Source organism: Thamnophis elegans, chromosome 13 (genome assembly GCF_009769535.1).
Source record: "Thamnophis elegans isolate rThaEle1 chromosome 13, rThaEle1.pri, whole genome shotgun sequence".
NCBI lineage: Eukaryota > Metazoa > Chordata > Lepidosauria > Squamata > Colubridae > Thamnophis > Thamnophis elegans.
In genome coordinates, this window is record NC_045553.1 from 22770103 (window position 1) to 22787202 (window position 17100).

Here is a 17100-nt window from a genome sequence, read left to right on the forward strand (position 1 = left end):
TTCCGCAACTCAAGGTAGGCCTGGATATCATTTGTTACCACTAGCAAAGATTCAGCAAGCATGCAATTCTTACCTTATCTTTTTCATGTGGAAGGAGTGAAACCGGAGGAAGACAAGAAAGAGACTCACAACTCTCTTTCCCGTCTGCGTGTGTGACTGCTTTCGTGTTGAGTTGATACAAAGGTCCATCTTTAAGGAGTCGGCCATGGCCAACAGCACGCTTAATGGCCAACCTCAACTGCTGGTGAAAGGTGGAAGGGGCACTGCTGGCAAACAAAGCTGAGACATCCTTCTGCCCTTTCAAGAAACGCTCAATGTTCTTCAAAGATGAACCAGAAGACTCTGCCAAGCCCTCAATTGCCCTTTTGATCAGTTTATTCCAGTCCACATTTGGTTTACCATCCAACTTTCCATGGTTCCGTGGTTTAGGAAGTGCTATTCGTCCAGGGTTATCTGGATCCTTGTAGGAGTTAAGTCCTTTATTAGAAACTTTTAAAATAGTCCCATCTTTAACACTCAGTTCCAACTGTTCCAGGACAGTTTTGCGATCCAAACCATGGGATGAAGAGACGGCATTGCAAATCCTCTCCTCTGATGGCCGTTGTTTTTGCTTCTTGACCTTTTTAATTGCCTCCAAAATCCACTCCGTGTACAGCGGGTTGGCGAGTTTTACCATGGTGAAAAATTCTTTATATCCATAGAGTCGTTATCCCTTATCCCTATGCTGAAGGAGTTTCACACAATGGGAAAACAGACGATCGGAGAAAGAGGGCCAGTTAATCATAGCATATACGTTTTTGGCCCCAAATTGGTCTTGTTTTTTTCGAACATCAGTATTTCCTATTTCTGATTCATGTTTTCCAATACCCACCCCAAAAGAAAACCCAGATGAAAAATATGTATCCACACAAGTAAAAAGATGTCAATACATTTCATTCCACTGCTTGGTATTCCCAATTTGACAGGCAAACTGTGCAACCTGCAAGGAAAGCAGGAAAGAGAGAAAAAAACATAGATTAAGCAATTTAACACAATCTGAGAAGATATTGTAGGATTTGTTATCTCACAACAGCACTGTTTATAAACACCCCTCCCCAATTACCTCTAAGAACAGTTACTTGCTGTACAACTGAAACTGAAAGCATTTCAGAACTTTATTATTTTAAACAGCAATTGTCAGTCCTTTCTTCTTCCCCTCCCACCCCCTCCCACCCAAACAACTCTGAATTTTTGGCAGCCAGATGCCATTGACCAAGCTCCAAATTTATACCAGGGAGGCAAAACCCCTTCCAAAACATTCTTTCTTTAGCCCACAAAACAAGAGAGTTGTGTTTTGCAAGAAAGACTGTGATATTGTTTCCTGATTGCTTATTTGTTACCCTATCATTGTGTTGTACCTTGAATCTTGAAGACTGTATTTTATTCTCCTGATGTACCCTGAGAGCATCTGCACCAAAGACAAATTCCTCGTGTGTCCAATCACACTTGGCCAATAAAGAATTCTATTCTATTCTACATTCCAATATTTATTCTATTCTCTTTCCTATTCTTTCCTATTCTATTCCGTATTCCATTCCATTCCTTATTCTATTCCACTTCTTATTCTATTCTATTCCGTATTTTATTCTGTATTCTATTCTATTGTATTCCTTATTCCATTCTATTCTATTGGATAGCAATCATTACATACAGCTGATCTCCTTTACAACACGAACAGACACGACCGTTCTATTCTTTCAAAAACACACGCAAAGCCATGGGGGCAACTAACTGGCAAACTTTCCCAACTCCCCTCCCGGATTTATTTATTTATTTATTTTTAAAAAACGGAGAAAGGGGGAAGAAGAAAAAGGACTGAGAGATAAAAGAGAAGCGGAAAAAAAACCTCAAAAACTGGGGAGCCCTGACGGGATCCCATCGCTGTCCAACCACCCCGGGCTACCTAGGCGGAGAGAGAGGGGGGAGAGGAGGGAGAAACCTTTCCTGTGGGAAAGTAACTTTCCCTGGGAAAACTTTCCCTCTCTCCTTCTCTTCGACGACCTCCTGTGGCGGGACGGCATCCCGGGATCCCTCCGCCTCTTCAAACCACCGCGGCGAGGAAGTGGGGGATGGGGGAGCCTTTCGGCCGGAGATGAGGAGAGGACGGCCAAAAAATAAAGAATAATTAAAATAAATAAGCCTCGTTCTGGAAGGGGGGAGAAGCGGCGGCCGGGTAAGCAGGCAGGGGACCCGGATCGGAAGCAAGGCGGGAGGGCCGCGGCCAAAAGAGAAGCGAACCAGCCCGCAGCGGCGGCGGCGCCTCAGTTCTCCTCAGCCCTGCCGTCCACGGAGCGAGAAGCGAGGGGGCTCCCTGGCCGGGTAAAGGCGGTCCGAATTAGCCCCCCCCCCCCGGCTGAGGAAAGCGAGCGAGAGGCCTAACCCGCGACGCCCGAGCAGGGCCTGGCAAGAGCCCCTGAGGCCGGCTGGGCGTGAGGCGACGGGCCCGCTGCGGGGAACGAGAAGCGGCCTCCTCTCCACCTGCCGCGGGGGGCCTGGCGGGGTCGGCGCGAGCGAGCGCCCGGAGCAGGCCGCGGGGCCTGAGGCGGAGGAGGCCTTTCTCTCTCGCGCGCGCCGCCGGCTCTGAGGAGACGCTCGGCCGGCCACTCCGGCGCCGTCCCTTCCCGCCTTCTTCCCCCCCACCTTAGTCTCCGCCGAGGGCCGCGTCCGGAGCCCCCCGCGGCGGCGGCGGCCGAGCCTTACCGGGGCCTAGGAGAGGCGGAGCCCAGGCGGCTCAGGCCAGACGGCAACGAAGACCCAAACTGACACGGCGGCCATCTTGGGTCCGTAGCGCTGCGGAGGGCGGAGAGGCCCTTTGGCAGCGGAACAGCCTGGCGAGGGGGGAGGAGCCGGCCGCGGGGGAGGGGTGTGGGAACAGCCTCAGAAAGAGAGAGAGAGAGAGAGAGAGAGAGGAAAGAGCGGCACGGAACTGGGAGCAGCAGCAGGAGGAGGAGGGAGGGGCGGCGGGTTGAGGGAGCAGCCACGTTCTCTCTATGTATATACACATATGTGTGTGTGTGCGGTTTGGAGAGAGGGAGTATGGCCCAGTGGGGGGGGAGAGCACGCGGTTCTGCGCAGGCGCGAAAGCAATCCGCGCAAAAAGCGGCGGTTCTGCGAGCCGGCAAGAAGGATCGGAAGTCTCTGGGTCGCTTCCTTGCGCGTTTACTCCGGAGTAAGCCCCGCCTGCTTGCTTTAAGCTTTGCTACTAAGCAAGGCTGATGGAGGAACCACCTGCAGGTCATCTAGTCCAACCCTCCCCCCGCATCTTCCTTTACCTAGGATCGAACTCACCACCTCCTGGTTGTGAGGTGGGAACGCCACCTCTAGGCCACGGCAGCAGATGCAGCAACTGCCTTCTCTTTTATCTGTGTTTTTTACCCTCTGCGATCCAAGGGTAAGCCTAGCAGATGCACATCGGCAAGGGGGGTTGTGCGGCCCCTTTCCAGGCTTCTCCAGCAGTCAGTTCGAGGGGTGCTGCTTCCCCCCGGATAAAAAGAGGGCATCCCTAGCTTGCAAGCGCCCCATGATCCCTTCCTTCAAGCATCAGCAGGCAAGGGCTTGGAGTCCTTGCCTCGTCCTTGGCTTCTAAAGGTAAAGGTTTCCATCGCAGATATGTGCTAGTCGTTCCCGACTCTAGGGGGCGGTTCTCATCTCCATTTCAAAGCTGGCATGACTCAATGCCAAAAGCGCATAGAATGCTGGTCCCTTCCCACCAAAGGTGGTTCCTATTTTTCTACTAGCAATTTTTACATGCTTTCAAACTGCTAGGTTGGCAGAAGCTGGGACAAGTAACGGGAGCTCACTCCATTACTTGGCGCTGGGGATTCGAATCACTGAACTGCCGACCTTTCTGATTGACAAGCTCAGTGTCTTAGCCCCTGAGCCACCCTTTTTGTCTCACTATTCTACAGAATTTATATACCAGTGGTGGGTTTCAAAAATTGTTGGAACCTCTTCTGTAGGTGTGGCCTGCTTTCCGGGTCCACTGGTATATATATATGTGTGTGTGTGTGTGTGTGTGTGTGTGTGTGTGTGTGTGTATGTGTATATATATGTATGTACATATATGTATGTATGTATATATATATATATGTGTGTGTGTGTGTGTGTGTATATGTGTATATATATGTATGTACATATATGTATGTATGTATATATATATATGTGTGTGTGTGTGTGTGTGTATAATTTGCGCCTATGTACTAGTCCAAAGGAAGGGGAGTATTAAAGAATTAAACAGAAGCTCTAAAATTCACCTGCTTGAGCTGGTAAAATATCACACTTTAGCACACAAAATCAAATAAGGGTAGCCCAGGCATTTCAAAACCAGAGAATTCTGAATGCCTGGAACAAAATCAAAAGAAGACTTTTATTCGTAGAGGACTATATCGTTTGCCATCTTAAACATGAATAGGCAGGCTGGCTCTTTTAAAGTATAATATTCTCGGGGAACGTGGCTTAACAAGAGTTTTTTCTCAGCTTGAGTTCCTCCCCACCCATTCTGAGACTGGCAGAAAACTAGACCAGCCTGAAATTTTTCCCTGCCAGTCCACGTCCAGCCCTTCCTTCCTCTATTCCCAGCGACTGCCTTGGCTATTTTCCAGACCCTGGAGCAGATTTCTACGCAATTCGAGGCTGTCCTTGGTCAGAAAAAGAAAAGATTAACCTCGCCACCAGGAACAAATCTTTACAATCGCAGAAAGCACCACCTATACCCGAGTTATAATAAAAAGAGGGTACAATTGATAGGTAGCCCTTGAATTTTGGCCCACAATTGAGCTCAAACTTTCTGTTGCTAAACGAGGCATTTGTTCAGGTGAGTTTTGTCCCATTTTACCCCCTTTCTTGCCGCGGTTGTTAAGTGAATTATTGCAGGTGTTAAGTTCATTTTTATTTTCCTGGGTTCCAAGATCACCACAGATGGGGATTGCAGCCAATAATTAAAAGAGGCTTGCTCCTGGGGAGGAAAGCAATGGCAAATGTAGACAGCATAGTACAAAGCAGACACATCACCCTGCCTACAAAAGTGCATTTAGTCCAGGCTATGGTTTTCCCAGTTGCAATGCATGGCTATGAAGGTTGGATCATAAGGAAGGCTGATCGCCAAAGAATGGAGGCCTTTGAACTCTTGTGCTGGAGAAGACTCCTGCGAGCCCCTTGGACTGCAAGGCAATCAAACTGGTCAGTCCTAGAGGAGATCAACCCTGACTGCTCTTTAGAAGGCCAAATCCTGAAGAGGAAACTCAAATGCTTTAGCTACCTGATGAGAAGGAAGGACTCACTGGAGAAGAGCCTAATGCTGGGAACGATGGAGGACAAAAGAAGAAGGAGACGGCAGAGAAGGAGGTGGCTGGATGGATTCACTAAAGCAGGAGGCGTGAGCTTCAAAGGACTCCAGAGGATGGTAGAGGCCAGGAAGGCCTGGAGGAAAATTGTCCATGGGGTTGCGATACGCAATTAACAACAAAAGTTGACTTTGTCAGAAGGTCGCAAAAGGGGTATCATGTGACCCATGAAGTTCACTTGGCTCTGGCACCAACCTAAACCAAACCAATCTTTTATCTATACGGCAGCATTTTTTAATGCTTCTTCGAACGGCAAGGGTAAATCTTACAAATTTGGACTGGACATATTCCCTGGTAAAAATATAAATATGAGCATCGAATTTGATCTCGGCACAGCTAAAGCTTGCCTCATTCATTCATGGGCTCAGATATATATTATGCCTATGAATGTAATGTATTGTAGTGCAGTGTATTAATGTAATGTAATATATTTCATGTAAATTAGAATTATAATGCAAATATTAACATAACTAAAAAAGATGATAAAGAGTGTCCCTGCTTCATTACCTCAACCAAGTTTGGATTTGCTGGTAATTAATAATCAAAGGAAACAACCTCAATGAACTCACATGAATTTTGAAGCTGGATTTTTTAACCCTAAAATAAAACTACTCCAGTGCAAACGATGAAAGTATCCTTGGAGTTTTTTATAGAGTCTCTTTGGAGAGAGCTGAGGCCCGATGGCCTGCTTCATCCATCTCGTTTAAGTTATGGTTTCTGTAAGCCTGATCTGAATAACAGACGGCTCAGTTTGTGAAATATGCTAAGCCATATGGAGGGTTTTCAATTACAAATGGCTAAGGTTCAAACAGTACACTTGGCCAAAGCTACATCGTATTATGATTTAGTGCGCTGCATGAGGGAGACCAGTGAACACTTCCCTCTGTTGAGATGTGCAAAAGGCCTCCTCTCACTTTGAAAGTGGCACAGTGATGTCAGCTTGTGGGGTACCCCAGACAAGAAGCATCACCCATGGTTACAGGTAGTAAGTCCTCAGGATACAACTGCAATTGAATTTATGTTGCTATGCGAAACGTCTGCTAAGTGAATGTCCTTCCTTTTTATGACTTTTCTTGCCATAGTTGTTAAGGTGATCACTGCAGCTTTTAAGTTAATTGCATGGTTGTTAAGTGAATCTGGCATCCCCATTGACTTTGCCTGTCAGAAGGTTCTTACCGAGGCTTCCCAAGAGCCTGAAGCAAACTCCTGGTCCCGACAGAACCCCTTTTATCAATTGACTGTGAATTCTGCTCATTCACATCTAGCAAAGTTTTTCGAGAGAGGATTTACAGTCCCCAGACCTTATCTGGCTTGGAGAGCTGCCAGGTCGATCTCTGCAAAACCTGGCAAGGAGTCTCAGAGAGTCACGAACCAATTAAGCAAACTAATGGTCTCCTGCAAACACCACTCCCCTTTCACTCCTCTTTTATTTCCTCTGGGAGAGGCCATTCATCGTCCATCTGTGGCCGTACTACTAACTCGATCCCTGTTCTTTAGCTGTTCCCTTCATCTGGCAATTCTGTGCAGGCGCATACTGGGAACAGGCTCCAGCTGTTCTTCTGCCTCACTGATGTCTGACTGTGAAGGCAGCTGAGAACTGTCAGACAGCTGTGGTCCCCTCTCTGCCTCTGACACAGAGCCCGCATCAGAGCCTTTCCCAGACTCCATCTTCCTTCCCAACCTCCTCACTGTCCAAATCTGCTGCCAGCTCCTCTGGCCGCTGGAGGGCCACAACAGAAGATTGCAAAAGGGATCACTTGAATCCCGGACACTGCAACCATCATAAATATGAATCACTTGCCAAGCATCTGAATTTTGACCATATGATCATAACGATTTTGCAAGTATGAAAAATGTTGTAAGAGTGAAAAATGGTCATGTCTTTTTTTTCTAACACAGTTTTTATTTGTTTATCATATGACCCACAAAGAGAATACAAAAGTAAATATTAGGGAAATCAGAGAAGGAAAAAGGAAAAAGTGGATAGTGGGTGGGGAAAGCAAGAGAAAAGGGGGGGAGACAGTCCTTCAGCACAATAAAATAAGGCATCAACAGCTACCCACAACTTTTTTTCCTTTCATAATATAAGTCAGTGATGATGAACTTTTATAAAGGTGTGCAAAAATTGTGTGCGCCTTAGCGATAGCGCGCGTGTGCCCACACCCGAAATGCAATGCATCCCGCCCACGTGCGCATGTGGGTGCAACCCCTTCGCATTTGCATGCAGACCCCCTGTATATGTGCATGCAGCCCCACTCGCATGGGGGGGGGGAGTTTTCACCCTCCCCATGTTCTGGAGGCTTTCCTGATGCCTAAGGAGTGCGAAAATGCCCCCCCCCCCCCCGGAAGCCGGAAACGGATTGTTTCCAAACTTCCAGTTGGCCCGTTGTACCCGTTTTTCACCCTTCCCAGGCTCCGGAGGCTTTCCTGAATCCTGGGGGGGAGGGGGGAGGTTGAAAACAGCCTTGCCCAGCTCTCTGGAAGGCCAAAAATCATGTGGCCGGTGTGCACATGCGCACTGGAGCTGACGACTCACGTGCCAGCAAATATGGCTCTACATGCCACCTGTGGCATATGTGCCATAAGTTCGCCAACACAGGTATAAGTCATTTTTGTCAAGGCTGTTGTAACTTGAAATGGTCACTAAATGAACGGTTGTAAGCCGAGGACTACCTGTACTTTTAAACTGATAGAAACTTCCTTCCTCTTTACAGTCCAAGAAACTAGGGAGGGTCCCTTCTGAGGCATTTGCCATGCCCCTTCCCTTGGGTGTACTCTGCTCCTCTTCTCCGACCATTATTTTAATCGTTCTCATCCCTGAAGCCATTCCCACAAATGGCCATTTAGAATAGCAAAGTTGGAAGGGACCTTGGAGGTCTTCTAGTCCAGCCCCCTGCTTAGACAAGAAACCCTACACCACTTCAGACAAATGGTTGTCCAACCTCTTCTTAAAAGCTTCCAGTGTTGGAGCATTCACAACTTCTGGAGGCAAGCTGTTCCACTGATTCATTGTTCTCACTGTCAGGCAACTTCTCCTTAGTTCTAGGTTGCTTCTCTCCTTGATTAGTTTCCACCCATTGCTTCTTGTTCTACCCTCAGGTCCCTTGGAGAATAGTTTGTCTCCCTCTTCTTTGGGGCAGCCCCTGAGATATTGGAACACTGCTGTCATGTCACCCCATCCATTGCTTCGTTGCATTAGTTTATGGAACAAGCAAATCATGGAATGGAATAGAGAATAGAATAGAGAACAGAATAGAGAATAGAATAGAATTACAGGGTTGGAAGGGACCTTGGAGGTCCCCCTGCTTAGGCAGGAAACCCTACACCATTTCAGACAAATGCTTATCTAACATCTTAAAAACCACCTTCTTCTTCATCGTCTTAATTTCTCACTTTGCAGATCTGCACCGCCAACACCAAAAAGTGAGAGAGGATAGGAAAAGTTTTTGGAGTGTGCCGTTCGAGCAGTCATCCGGAATGTGGCATTTCAGGTTACAGTAAGCCAGCTTTTGAGATGATGCCAGCTACTTTGTGCTAGAGGCTGAGCTGAACTTTAATTCCGGATTAGGTGTCCAGCAATAAGTCAAAACTTATTTTAGAGACAGTCCACTCGATTCCTTACAGTAGGCTAAAAAGTACTGTCATGTGTATAGGCGGTCCTTAACTTACAGCCGTTTAGTCATTGTTTGAAGCACTGAAAAATGGGACTTAGGATCATCCATGGAGATTCTCTGTCATAGTTGTCCCCAAAGATGCTTTTTTTCAAGAGGCAACTGGGCTTTCTTGGTTTTTCTCTGAAGATGTTTTGCTTCTCATCCAAGATGCTTCTTCAGCTCTGTGTCTTTCCTTGGAGGATTGAGTGAAGGATGCCATATTTTTCCGGATGTCGCATCACATCCAGCAGGATAGGGAAGGGTGGCAAGGATAACAGCTAAGAAAGGTAATAAAAGAGCCAGTTTTGTCAAGTGATTAAGGCACCAGACTAGAAAACAGAAGTGTTAATACCACTTTATAAGGCCTTGGTAAGGCCACCCTTGGAATCCAGCATCCAGTTTTGGTCACCATGATGTAGAAAAGATTCTGGAGACTCTGGAAAGAGTGCAGAGAGGAGCAACAAAGAGGATTAGGGGACTGGATGTTAAAACATATGAAGAACGGTTGCAGGAACTAGGCATGGCTCATCTAGCGAAGAGATGGACCAGGGGAGACATGATAGCAGTCTTCCAATATCTCAGGGGATGCCCAAAGAAGAGGGAGTCAAGCTATTCTCCAAGGCACCTGAAGGCAGAACAAGAAGCAATGGGTGGAAACTAATCAAGGAGAGAAGCAACTTAGAACTAAGGAGAAATTTCCTGACAATGAGAACTGATTGTGGAACAACTTGCCTCCAGAAGTTGTGAATTCTCCAATACTGGAAGTTTTAAATAAGAGATTGGACAACCACTTGTCTGAAATTGTATAGGGCTTCCTCCTTAAGCAGGGAGCTGGACTAGAAGACCTCCAAGGTCCCTTCCAACTCTGTCTTTCTGTTCTGTTCTGTTCTGTTCCATTCCATTCCTCCCTTCCCTTCCACTCCATTCCATTCTATTTTACTCTATTCCTGTTCTTATTCTATTCTATTCTTCTATTCCTCTATTCCTATTCCTTATGCCATGCCATGCCATGCTATGCTATTCTAATGTCTTATTCTATTCTATTCCATTCTATCTCTACTCTATTCTATTCTTCAAAGAAAACCAGAAAGTCCAGGTTGCCTCTTGAAAAAAGAACCTTTCGGACAACTGTGACCTGGAGGACTGAGAATCTCCATAGACATGTAGCTATGCACAGAGCTGAAGAAGCTTCTTGGATGAGAAGTAAAACGTCTTCAAAGAAAAACCAGAAAGTCCAGCTGCCTCTTGAAAAAAAGCACTTTTTGGGGTGACATAACTGTTTTCCCCCCGAACATTTCAGCCTCTCCGTAGCCACATGATCAAAATTCAGTTGCTTGCCAACCTGTTCATGTTTACGCCCAATGGCTGTGTCCCAGGGGTCACCGATCCCCTTTTACGACCTTCTGACAAGCAAAGTCAATGGGGAAGAAGCCGGTTTCACTTAACAGCATTGCTAACTTAACAACCACACTGATTCCCTTAACAGTGACCTCCAAAACTGCAGAGTGAGGCAGCTGTTCAATGAGTTTTGCCCCAAGGGATTTGGGCAGCCAAGGGGTTTTTCTAGATGCTCAGGGTCATGACGGAGGTTTGGTCCCCGACTGGCCGTGGCGGGGGGGGGGGGGCTGCCGCACAGCAAGAGTTAACCTCAATGGCAGGCTGCCACTTCAGGGCACCAGCTGCTTTCGCCCTCCTCGCATTCCCAAGGCCCTGGGGATAGCTGAACCATCTCCTGTAAACTAGGCAGGGGGCCTGTGTTGTAAGCAACAGCCCTTGCACAAAGAGGTTCCTGCCTTCTGTTGTTCAGCTACTATCTTGTCCCAAAATCTGCAGGTTCCAGGAAGGTTTAACACTGTGGGATAGGGGTGGGGGCGGAGAGCAAAGATTGTTCCCACTGCATAGTTTGCGAATGATTTGAGGCTGAAAGCTGCTGCTGAAGATTAAATGAAATGTTCCCAGGCTTAAGGGATGGCTGTCAGTCTTCTGTATCTCTGTCAGTCGTAGAAGAAGCCACTTTCTTTTGCTTCTTCCTGTTGCTCCCTCCTCCTCCAACTCTTCTCTCCCCTCCACTGCCCTCCCTTTCCCTTTCCTTCCTCTTCTCTCCCCTCCCTCCCCTTTCCTTTCCCATTCCCTCCTCCTTCTTCCATCCCCTTCCTCATCCCCTCCCTCCCTCCCTTCCTTCCTCCTCCCCTTTCCTTTCCAATACCTTTCTTCTTCCCTCCCCTTCTCTCCTTTCCTCTCTTCTTTCCTTCCTTCTCCCCTCCTCCCCTTTCCCATTCCCTTCTTCCTCTTCCCTCCCATTCCACTTTTCCTCCCTTCTTTCCTTCCACCTCTCCCCTCCCTTCCCCCCTTTCTTTTCCCATTCCCTTCCCCCTCCTCTGAATAGTCAAGCTATTCTCCAAACCACCTGAGGGCAGGACAAGAAGCAATGGGTGGAAACTAATCAAGGAGAGAAGCAACTTAGAATTAAGGAGAAATCTCATGACAATTAGAACAATGAATCAGTGGAACAACTTGTCTCCAGAAGCTGTGAATGCTCCAATACTGGAAGCTGTTAAGATGTTGGATAACGATTTGTCTGAAATGGTATAGGGTTTCCTGTCTAGGCAGGGGGTTGGACTAGAAGACCTCCAAGGTCCCTTCCAATTCTGTTATTCTATTCTATTCCTCTCCCTCTCTCCTTCCCTCCCCTCCTCTTCCTCTGCTGTTTCCCCTTTTCCCCTCTTCTTTTCTTTCTTCCCCTCTCCTCCATGTGTCTCCCCCGCCCTCTGGAGCTCAGCTACTTGTGATACTTCTCCCTTTTCCCTGGTCCAAAAATGGCTTTTGCCACAAGAGGCCGAGACCATGGTGACCTGCCCAAGGAACAGCTGTGACGCAGACTGGAGGTCAGGCCCGAAGGACAAGGATGCACAATCCACATACAAAGAGACATCCAGTCCCTACGCACCAGCAACAGAGAGAGGCCATCGCAGAATTAGGAACTACATTTGATTCCTCCAAAGTCAGCTTTGGGGCTGGCTGGCTGCCTTGCTTGTGGGACAGTGGAGCGCCCCAGACAGTCTAAAGCAGGGGTGTCAAAGTCGATTTCATTGAGAGCTGCATCAGGGTTGTGTTTGACCTTGGAGAGGAGGGGGGGCATGGTCAGTTCGACCTTACTTGTATCAGGGGCACCTGTATTGGCCAAATGCTAAGGCAGGACTTCCCTCAGATCAGGAGTGAAATTCAGCAGATTCTGAGAGATTCTGAAGAACCGGTAGCTGAAATTTTGAGCAGTTCAGAGAACCAGCAAATACCACCTCTGGCTGGCCCCGCCCCCATCTATTCTGTGCCTCCCGAGTTCCAGCTGATCAGGAGGCAATGGGGATTTTGTAGTATCCTTCCCCTGGAGTGGGGTGGGAATGGGGATTTTGCAGTATCCTTCTCCTGGAGTGGGGAGGGAATGGGAATTTTGCACTACTTCCTTCCCCTGGAGTGGAGAGGGAATGGGGATTTTACAGTATCCTTCCCCTAGAGTGGGGAGGGAATGGGGATTTTGCAGTATCCTTCCCCTGGAGTGGGGAGGGAATGGGGATTTTGCAGTATCCTTCCCCTGGAGTGGGGAGAGAATGGAAATTTTGCAGTATCCTTCCCCTGGAGTGGGGTGGGAATGGGGATTTTACAGTATCCTTTCCCTGGAGTGGGGAGGAAATGGGGATTTTGCAGTATCCTTCCCCTGGAGTGGGGTGAGAATGGGGATTTTGCAGTATCCTTCCCCTGGAGTGGAGAGGGAATGGAAATTTTGCAGTATCCTTCCCCTGGAATGGGGTGGGAATGGGGATTTTGCAGTATCCTTCCCGTGCCACGCCCACTAAGCCATGCCCACAGAACCAGTAGTAAAAGAAATTGAATTTCACCACTGTCTCAACCCTCCCTCCCTCTCATTATACTCTTTCCTTCCTTCCTTCTTTCCTTCCTTTTCTTTTCTCCTTTTTCCTTCTTTCTTGCTCACTTCCCATCTTCCCTTCTTTTTCTTTCTTCTTTCCCTTTCTCCTTCTTGGATGCTCAAATCCAAAAGGGGAAACATTTCTCCTTTTTTGTTTTGTTTTTAGTTTGGTTTGCTAGCCCTCTGCCAGTGGGCCGGTTCTTTGCTGTTTCCGGGATGGCCCCGTGGGCCAGATCTAAGCACCCCGTGGGCTGGATCTGACTCATGGGCTTTGAGTTTGATACCCCTGGCCAAAAACTTCCTTCAAAGGGCCGTGTTCTCTCCACAGACAAACTATTAGGAGCAGGGTTACCCATATTACTCATCAGGGGTGGATTGCTCCTGGCATTACTGCTGGTTCAGTGTGCGCAAACATTTTGCTCCACAAGAGATACTCAAAAAGATCTATCGAAAAGTAAGAGGGAAAACACAGAAGAAAAGATATGAGACACATAAAAAGAAGAAAAAGAGGAAAGAAAATTTAGAAATAGGAGAATAGTAGAATGATATGATCTAGTAGAAAGAAATATTGCAAACAAGGTAAAAATATGTTTTTAACTAGAATGTATGGGAATCATATTAAGAACCTTAAATAATTGTGTTACGTTGATTATATAAAACTTGAAATTTGAAGAGGCATATTGTTCATGGAAAATACATGGAAAAGAAATGATAAATTGTTTATTTTTAAAGAGAAGAAAAAATGATCTTGTTTGTATATGTTAAAAATGAGAAATTGGAAAATATGAGAAGAAAAGTAATACGGCTAAAATTAGAAACGATGGAAATATAATATAAAATGAGGGGGAATCTGAACAACGCTCCCTTCACAAAAGAATTTTTATTATGCAACAAAAAATAAATAAATAACTTTATTTTTTTTTAAATTGCTCCGTGCACGTGCACATTTGCACAAAAATAGGTCGGCACATGTGCAAAACAATAAAAAAGGGGGATTAAATTTGTGCAATTAGAATTGTTGTGCACATGCGCAGAACAGAAAATCAAGATGGCAGCCCCGTAAGAGAACCAGTTTGGGGGCATGGCAGGCCGCCAAACAACTACCGGTTCGCCCAAATTGGTCCCAACCGATAAGAACCCACCTCTGTTACTCATTTATTTCCTTGCTTGCAAAAGACTCGGAGGCGGCCAATTTGTTGGCTGCATGCAACTTGCAACGCTAAATATTTTCCAGCCTGAAAAACAATATATTGAAATCTCCGCTGTTAATTAAGGCTTGCTTTTTTTCAAAACCTTACCCCCCCCCAAGAAAAGGCCACTGTTTTCATCCGCCTGCCAAAAAAGAGGGGGCTAATGGGACCTCCGAGAGAAGGGGTGCCATGAGAAGGCTGTCTACCATCTGCCCTGATGCCCTGGGGACCCATAACAGCCCCTCGGATGAGATTGTGTAGGGCGCTGGGGTGGACGTACCAAGATGGACCCCCCCTCTCTTTCATTCGGGCCAGACTTCCCTCTGGCTAGCCGGGGGGGGGGGGGCTTTAAATGCCAGCTAGCCCTCCCTCCGTTTTGTTCCTATTCTCCTTTTTCCAAGGAGCGTCCACACAGTCAGAAAACTCAAAATTTTAACCATGAGCTGCGATTAGATGTGGAGACTCTAGAAAAAGTTCAGAGAAGAGCATTAGGGGACTGGAGGCTAAAACATATCAAGAACGGTTGCAGGGATTGGGTAGTCCCATGATGGGGAATCTATGGCACACGTGCCCAAAATGGCACACAAAGCCATGTCGCCCGGCACGCGTGGCCTTGCCTGTTTGTCTTCTGGGCTTCTGCCACTCGTGTGCATGTCGATCAGCTGTCCTTCGCCTGGTGTATGCAGGCACACCTGCCAGCTCATTGCCAGGCATGTATGCACGCTAGAACCTGGAAGTTCAGCTTTTCCAGAGCGAAGCCTTGATGAGCATGCGTGCGCGCGCACAATTTTTCTCCGGAGCTTTTCGGCAGTCAGTGCCAAAAAGGTTCGCCATCACTGGTCTAGTCTAAAGAAAATAAGAATTGGGGGACAGGATAGCAGTCTTCTAATATTTGAGGGGCTGCCACAAAGAGGAGGGTGTTTGTATCTATCTATCTACATATCTATATCTATCTATCTAGCTATCCATCATCTATCATCTATCTAACTGTCTGTCTGTCTATCTCTATCGCCTATCTATCTATATCTATCATCTATCTATCATCTATCTATCTATCATCTATCTATCTATCATCTATCTATCTATATCATTATCACTATCTCTGTCTGTCTATCTCTATCTATCGGTTCCACCACAAAACCGCGGAGGACAAAATCGCACTCGACGAAAGCGCGCATTTGATGTCATCACAGCGCGACGAAAACATCGCGCTGTGATCGAAAAATGTAAAAATAAAGCGAAAACCTTACCCTAACCCCCCCAAACCTAACCCTAAACCTAACCCTAAACCTAACCCTTAACCTAACCCTAAATCTAACCCTAAACCTAACCGTTAACGTAACGCTAAACCTAACGCTAACCCTTAACCTAACGCTAAACGTAACCCTAACGCTCTAAACCTAACCCTAACCCTTAACCTAACCCTAACCCTAAACCTAACCCTTACCTTTATGTGAATCGGCTTGCTTTAATTTTAATTTTATTTCAATTTTTAATTTTTTTCGTCGCGCTGTGATGACGTCACATGCGCGCTTTCGTCGAGCACAATTTTGTCCTCCGCGGTTTTGACGGGTCACGCTATCTATCGCCTATGTATCTATGTCTATCATCTATCTATCATCTATCATGTATCTATCATCTATCTATCATCTATCTATCATCTATCTATCATCTATTTTATCTATATCATTATCACTATCTCTGTCTGTCTGTCTATCGCCTATCTATCTATCTATTTATCTATCTATATTATCTATCTATCATCTATCATTTATCTATCATCTATCTATCATCTATCTATCTATCTATCTATCATCTATCATTATATCATTATCTATCTATCTATCATCTATTTTATCTATATCATTATCACTATCTGTCTATCTGTCTGTCTATCTATCTCTATCTATCGCCTATCTATCTATCTATCTATCTATCTATCTATCTATCTATCTATGATTTATCATTATCTATCTATCATTATCTATCTATCTATCTATCTATCTATCTATCGCTCTCAACCATTTGTTTAGTGGCGATTCAAAGTTGGAATGGCCCTGAAAAAGTGGCATGACCAGTTTTCACACTTTTCCACTGTGGCTGCATCCCCATGGCCATGTGGTCAAATAGGCTTCCCTGATATAAAGCCTTTACTTTATAGCGCTTCAGCCATGAAGGAGGTTTAGAAACACGATGGCTGTGGGGTCACCAACTCTTTGTTGCCGCACAGCTGGAGCAGAGTGAGGATTGCTATCTTTGACTATTCAGGAAACCTTCACTCAAGAATAAAGAAGTCATCTAGCTCTCAAGTGAAAGCTTTTTTCCTGCTTTTGGTGGAAAAAGTGCAGAGAAAAGCCACTAAGATGATCAAAGGCCTGGAGACTAAAACATATGAAGAACGGCTGCAGGATTTGGGTTTGGTTAGTCTAAAGAAAAGAAGAATTAGGGGTGACATGATAGCAGCATTCCAGTATTTGAGGGGCTGCCACAAAGAAGAGGGTGTCAAATTATTCTCCAAAGCACCAGAAGGTCAGATAAGAAATAATGGATGGAAACTAATCAAGGAGAGAAGCAACCTGGAATTAAGGAGAAATTTTCCTGACAGCCAGAACAATTAATGAGTGGAACAGCTTGCCACCAGACATTTTGAATGCTCCATCACTGGAGTTTTTTAAGAAGAGACTGGACACCCATTTGTCTGAAAGGGTGTAGGGTCTGGACTAGAACAGGGGGTTGGACTAGAGGACCTCAAAGGTCCCTTCCAGCTCTGCTCTTGTGCCATTCCTATTCTGTGGGGTATGAGGTAAAACTTTAGTTGCCCTGCTGCAGCCACCATTTTGACTTTTTTGACCACCACCCACCCGTCATTTTCCTTGGGTACAGGCAGTGTGCAATTTAAATTCATTGAACGACTGCTCAAAGTTACAACAGCATTTAAAAATGTGAATTAGGAC

At 46.2% G+C, this 17100-nt stretch overlaps 1 protein-coding gene across 1 annotated transcript in view; it reads right to left on the reverse strand.

The window, feature by feature from the left end:
* KAT6A (lysine acetyltransferase 6A) overlaps positions 1-2842 on the reverse strand; it is an 80056-nt gene extending 77214 nt beyond the window's left edge. The window contains exons 1-2 of the mRNA XM_032229130.1: positions 2740-2842; positions 74-979 (exon numbers count right to left, since the gene is read on the reverse strand). Coding sequence (XP_032085021.1) covers positions 74-676 — 603 coding nt within the window. The 5' untranslated portion in view covers positions 677-979; positions 2740-2842. The remainder of the gene's footprint in view (positions 1-73; positions 980-2739) is intronic.
* Positions 2843-17100: the final 14258 nt, after the last annotated feature.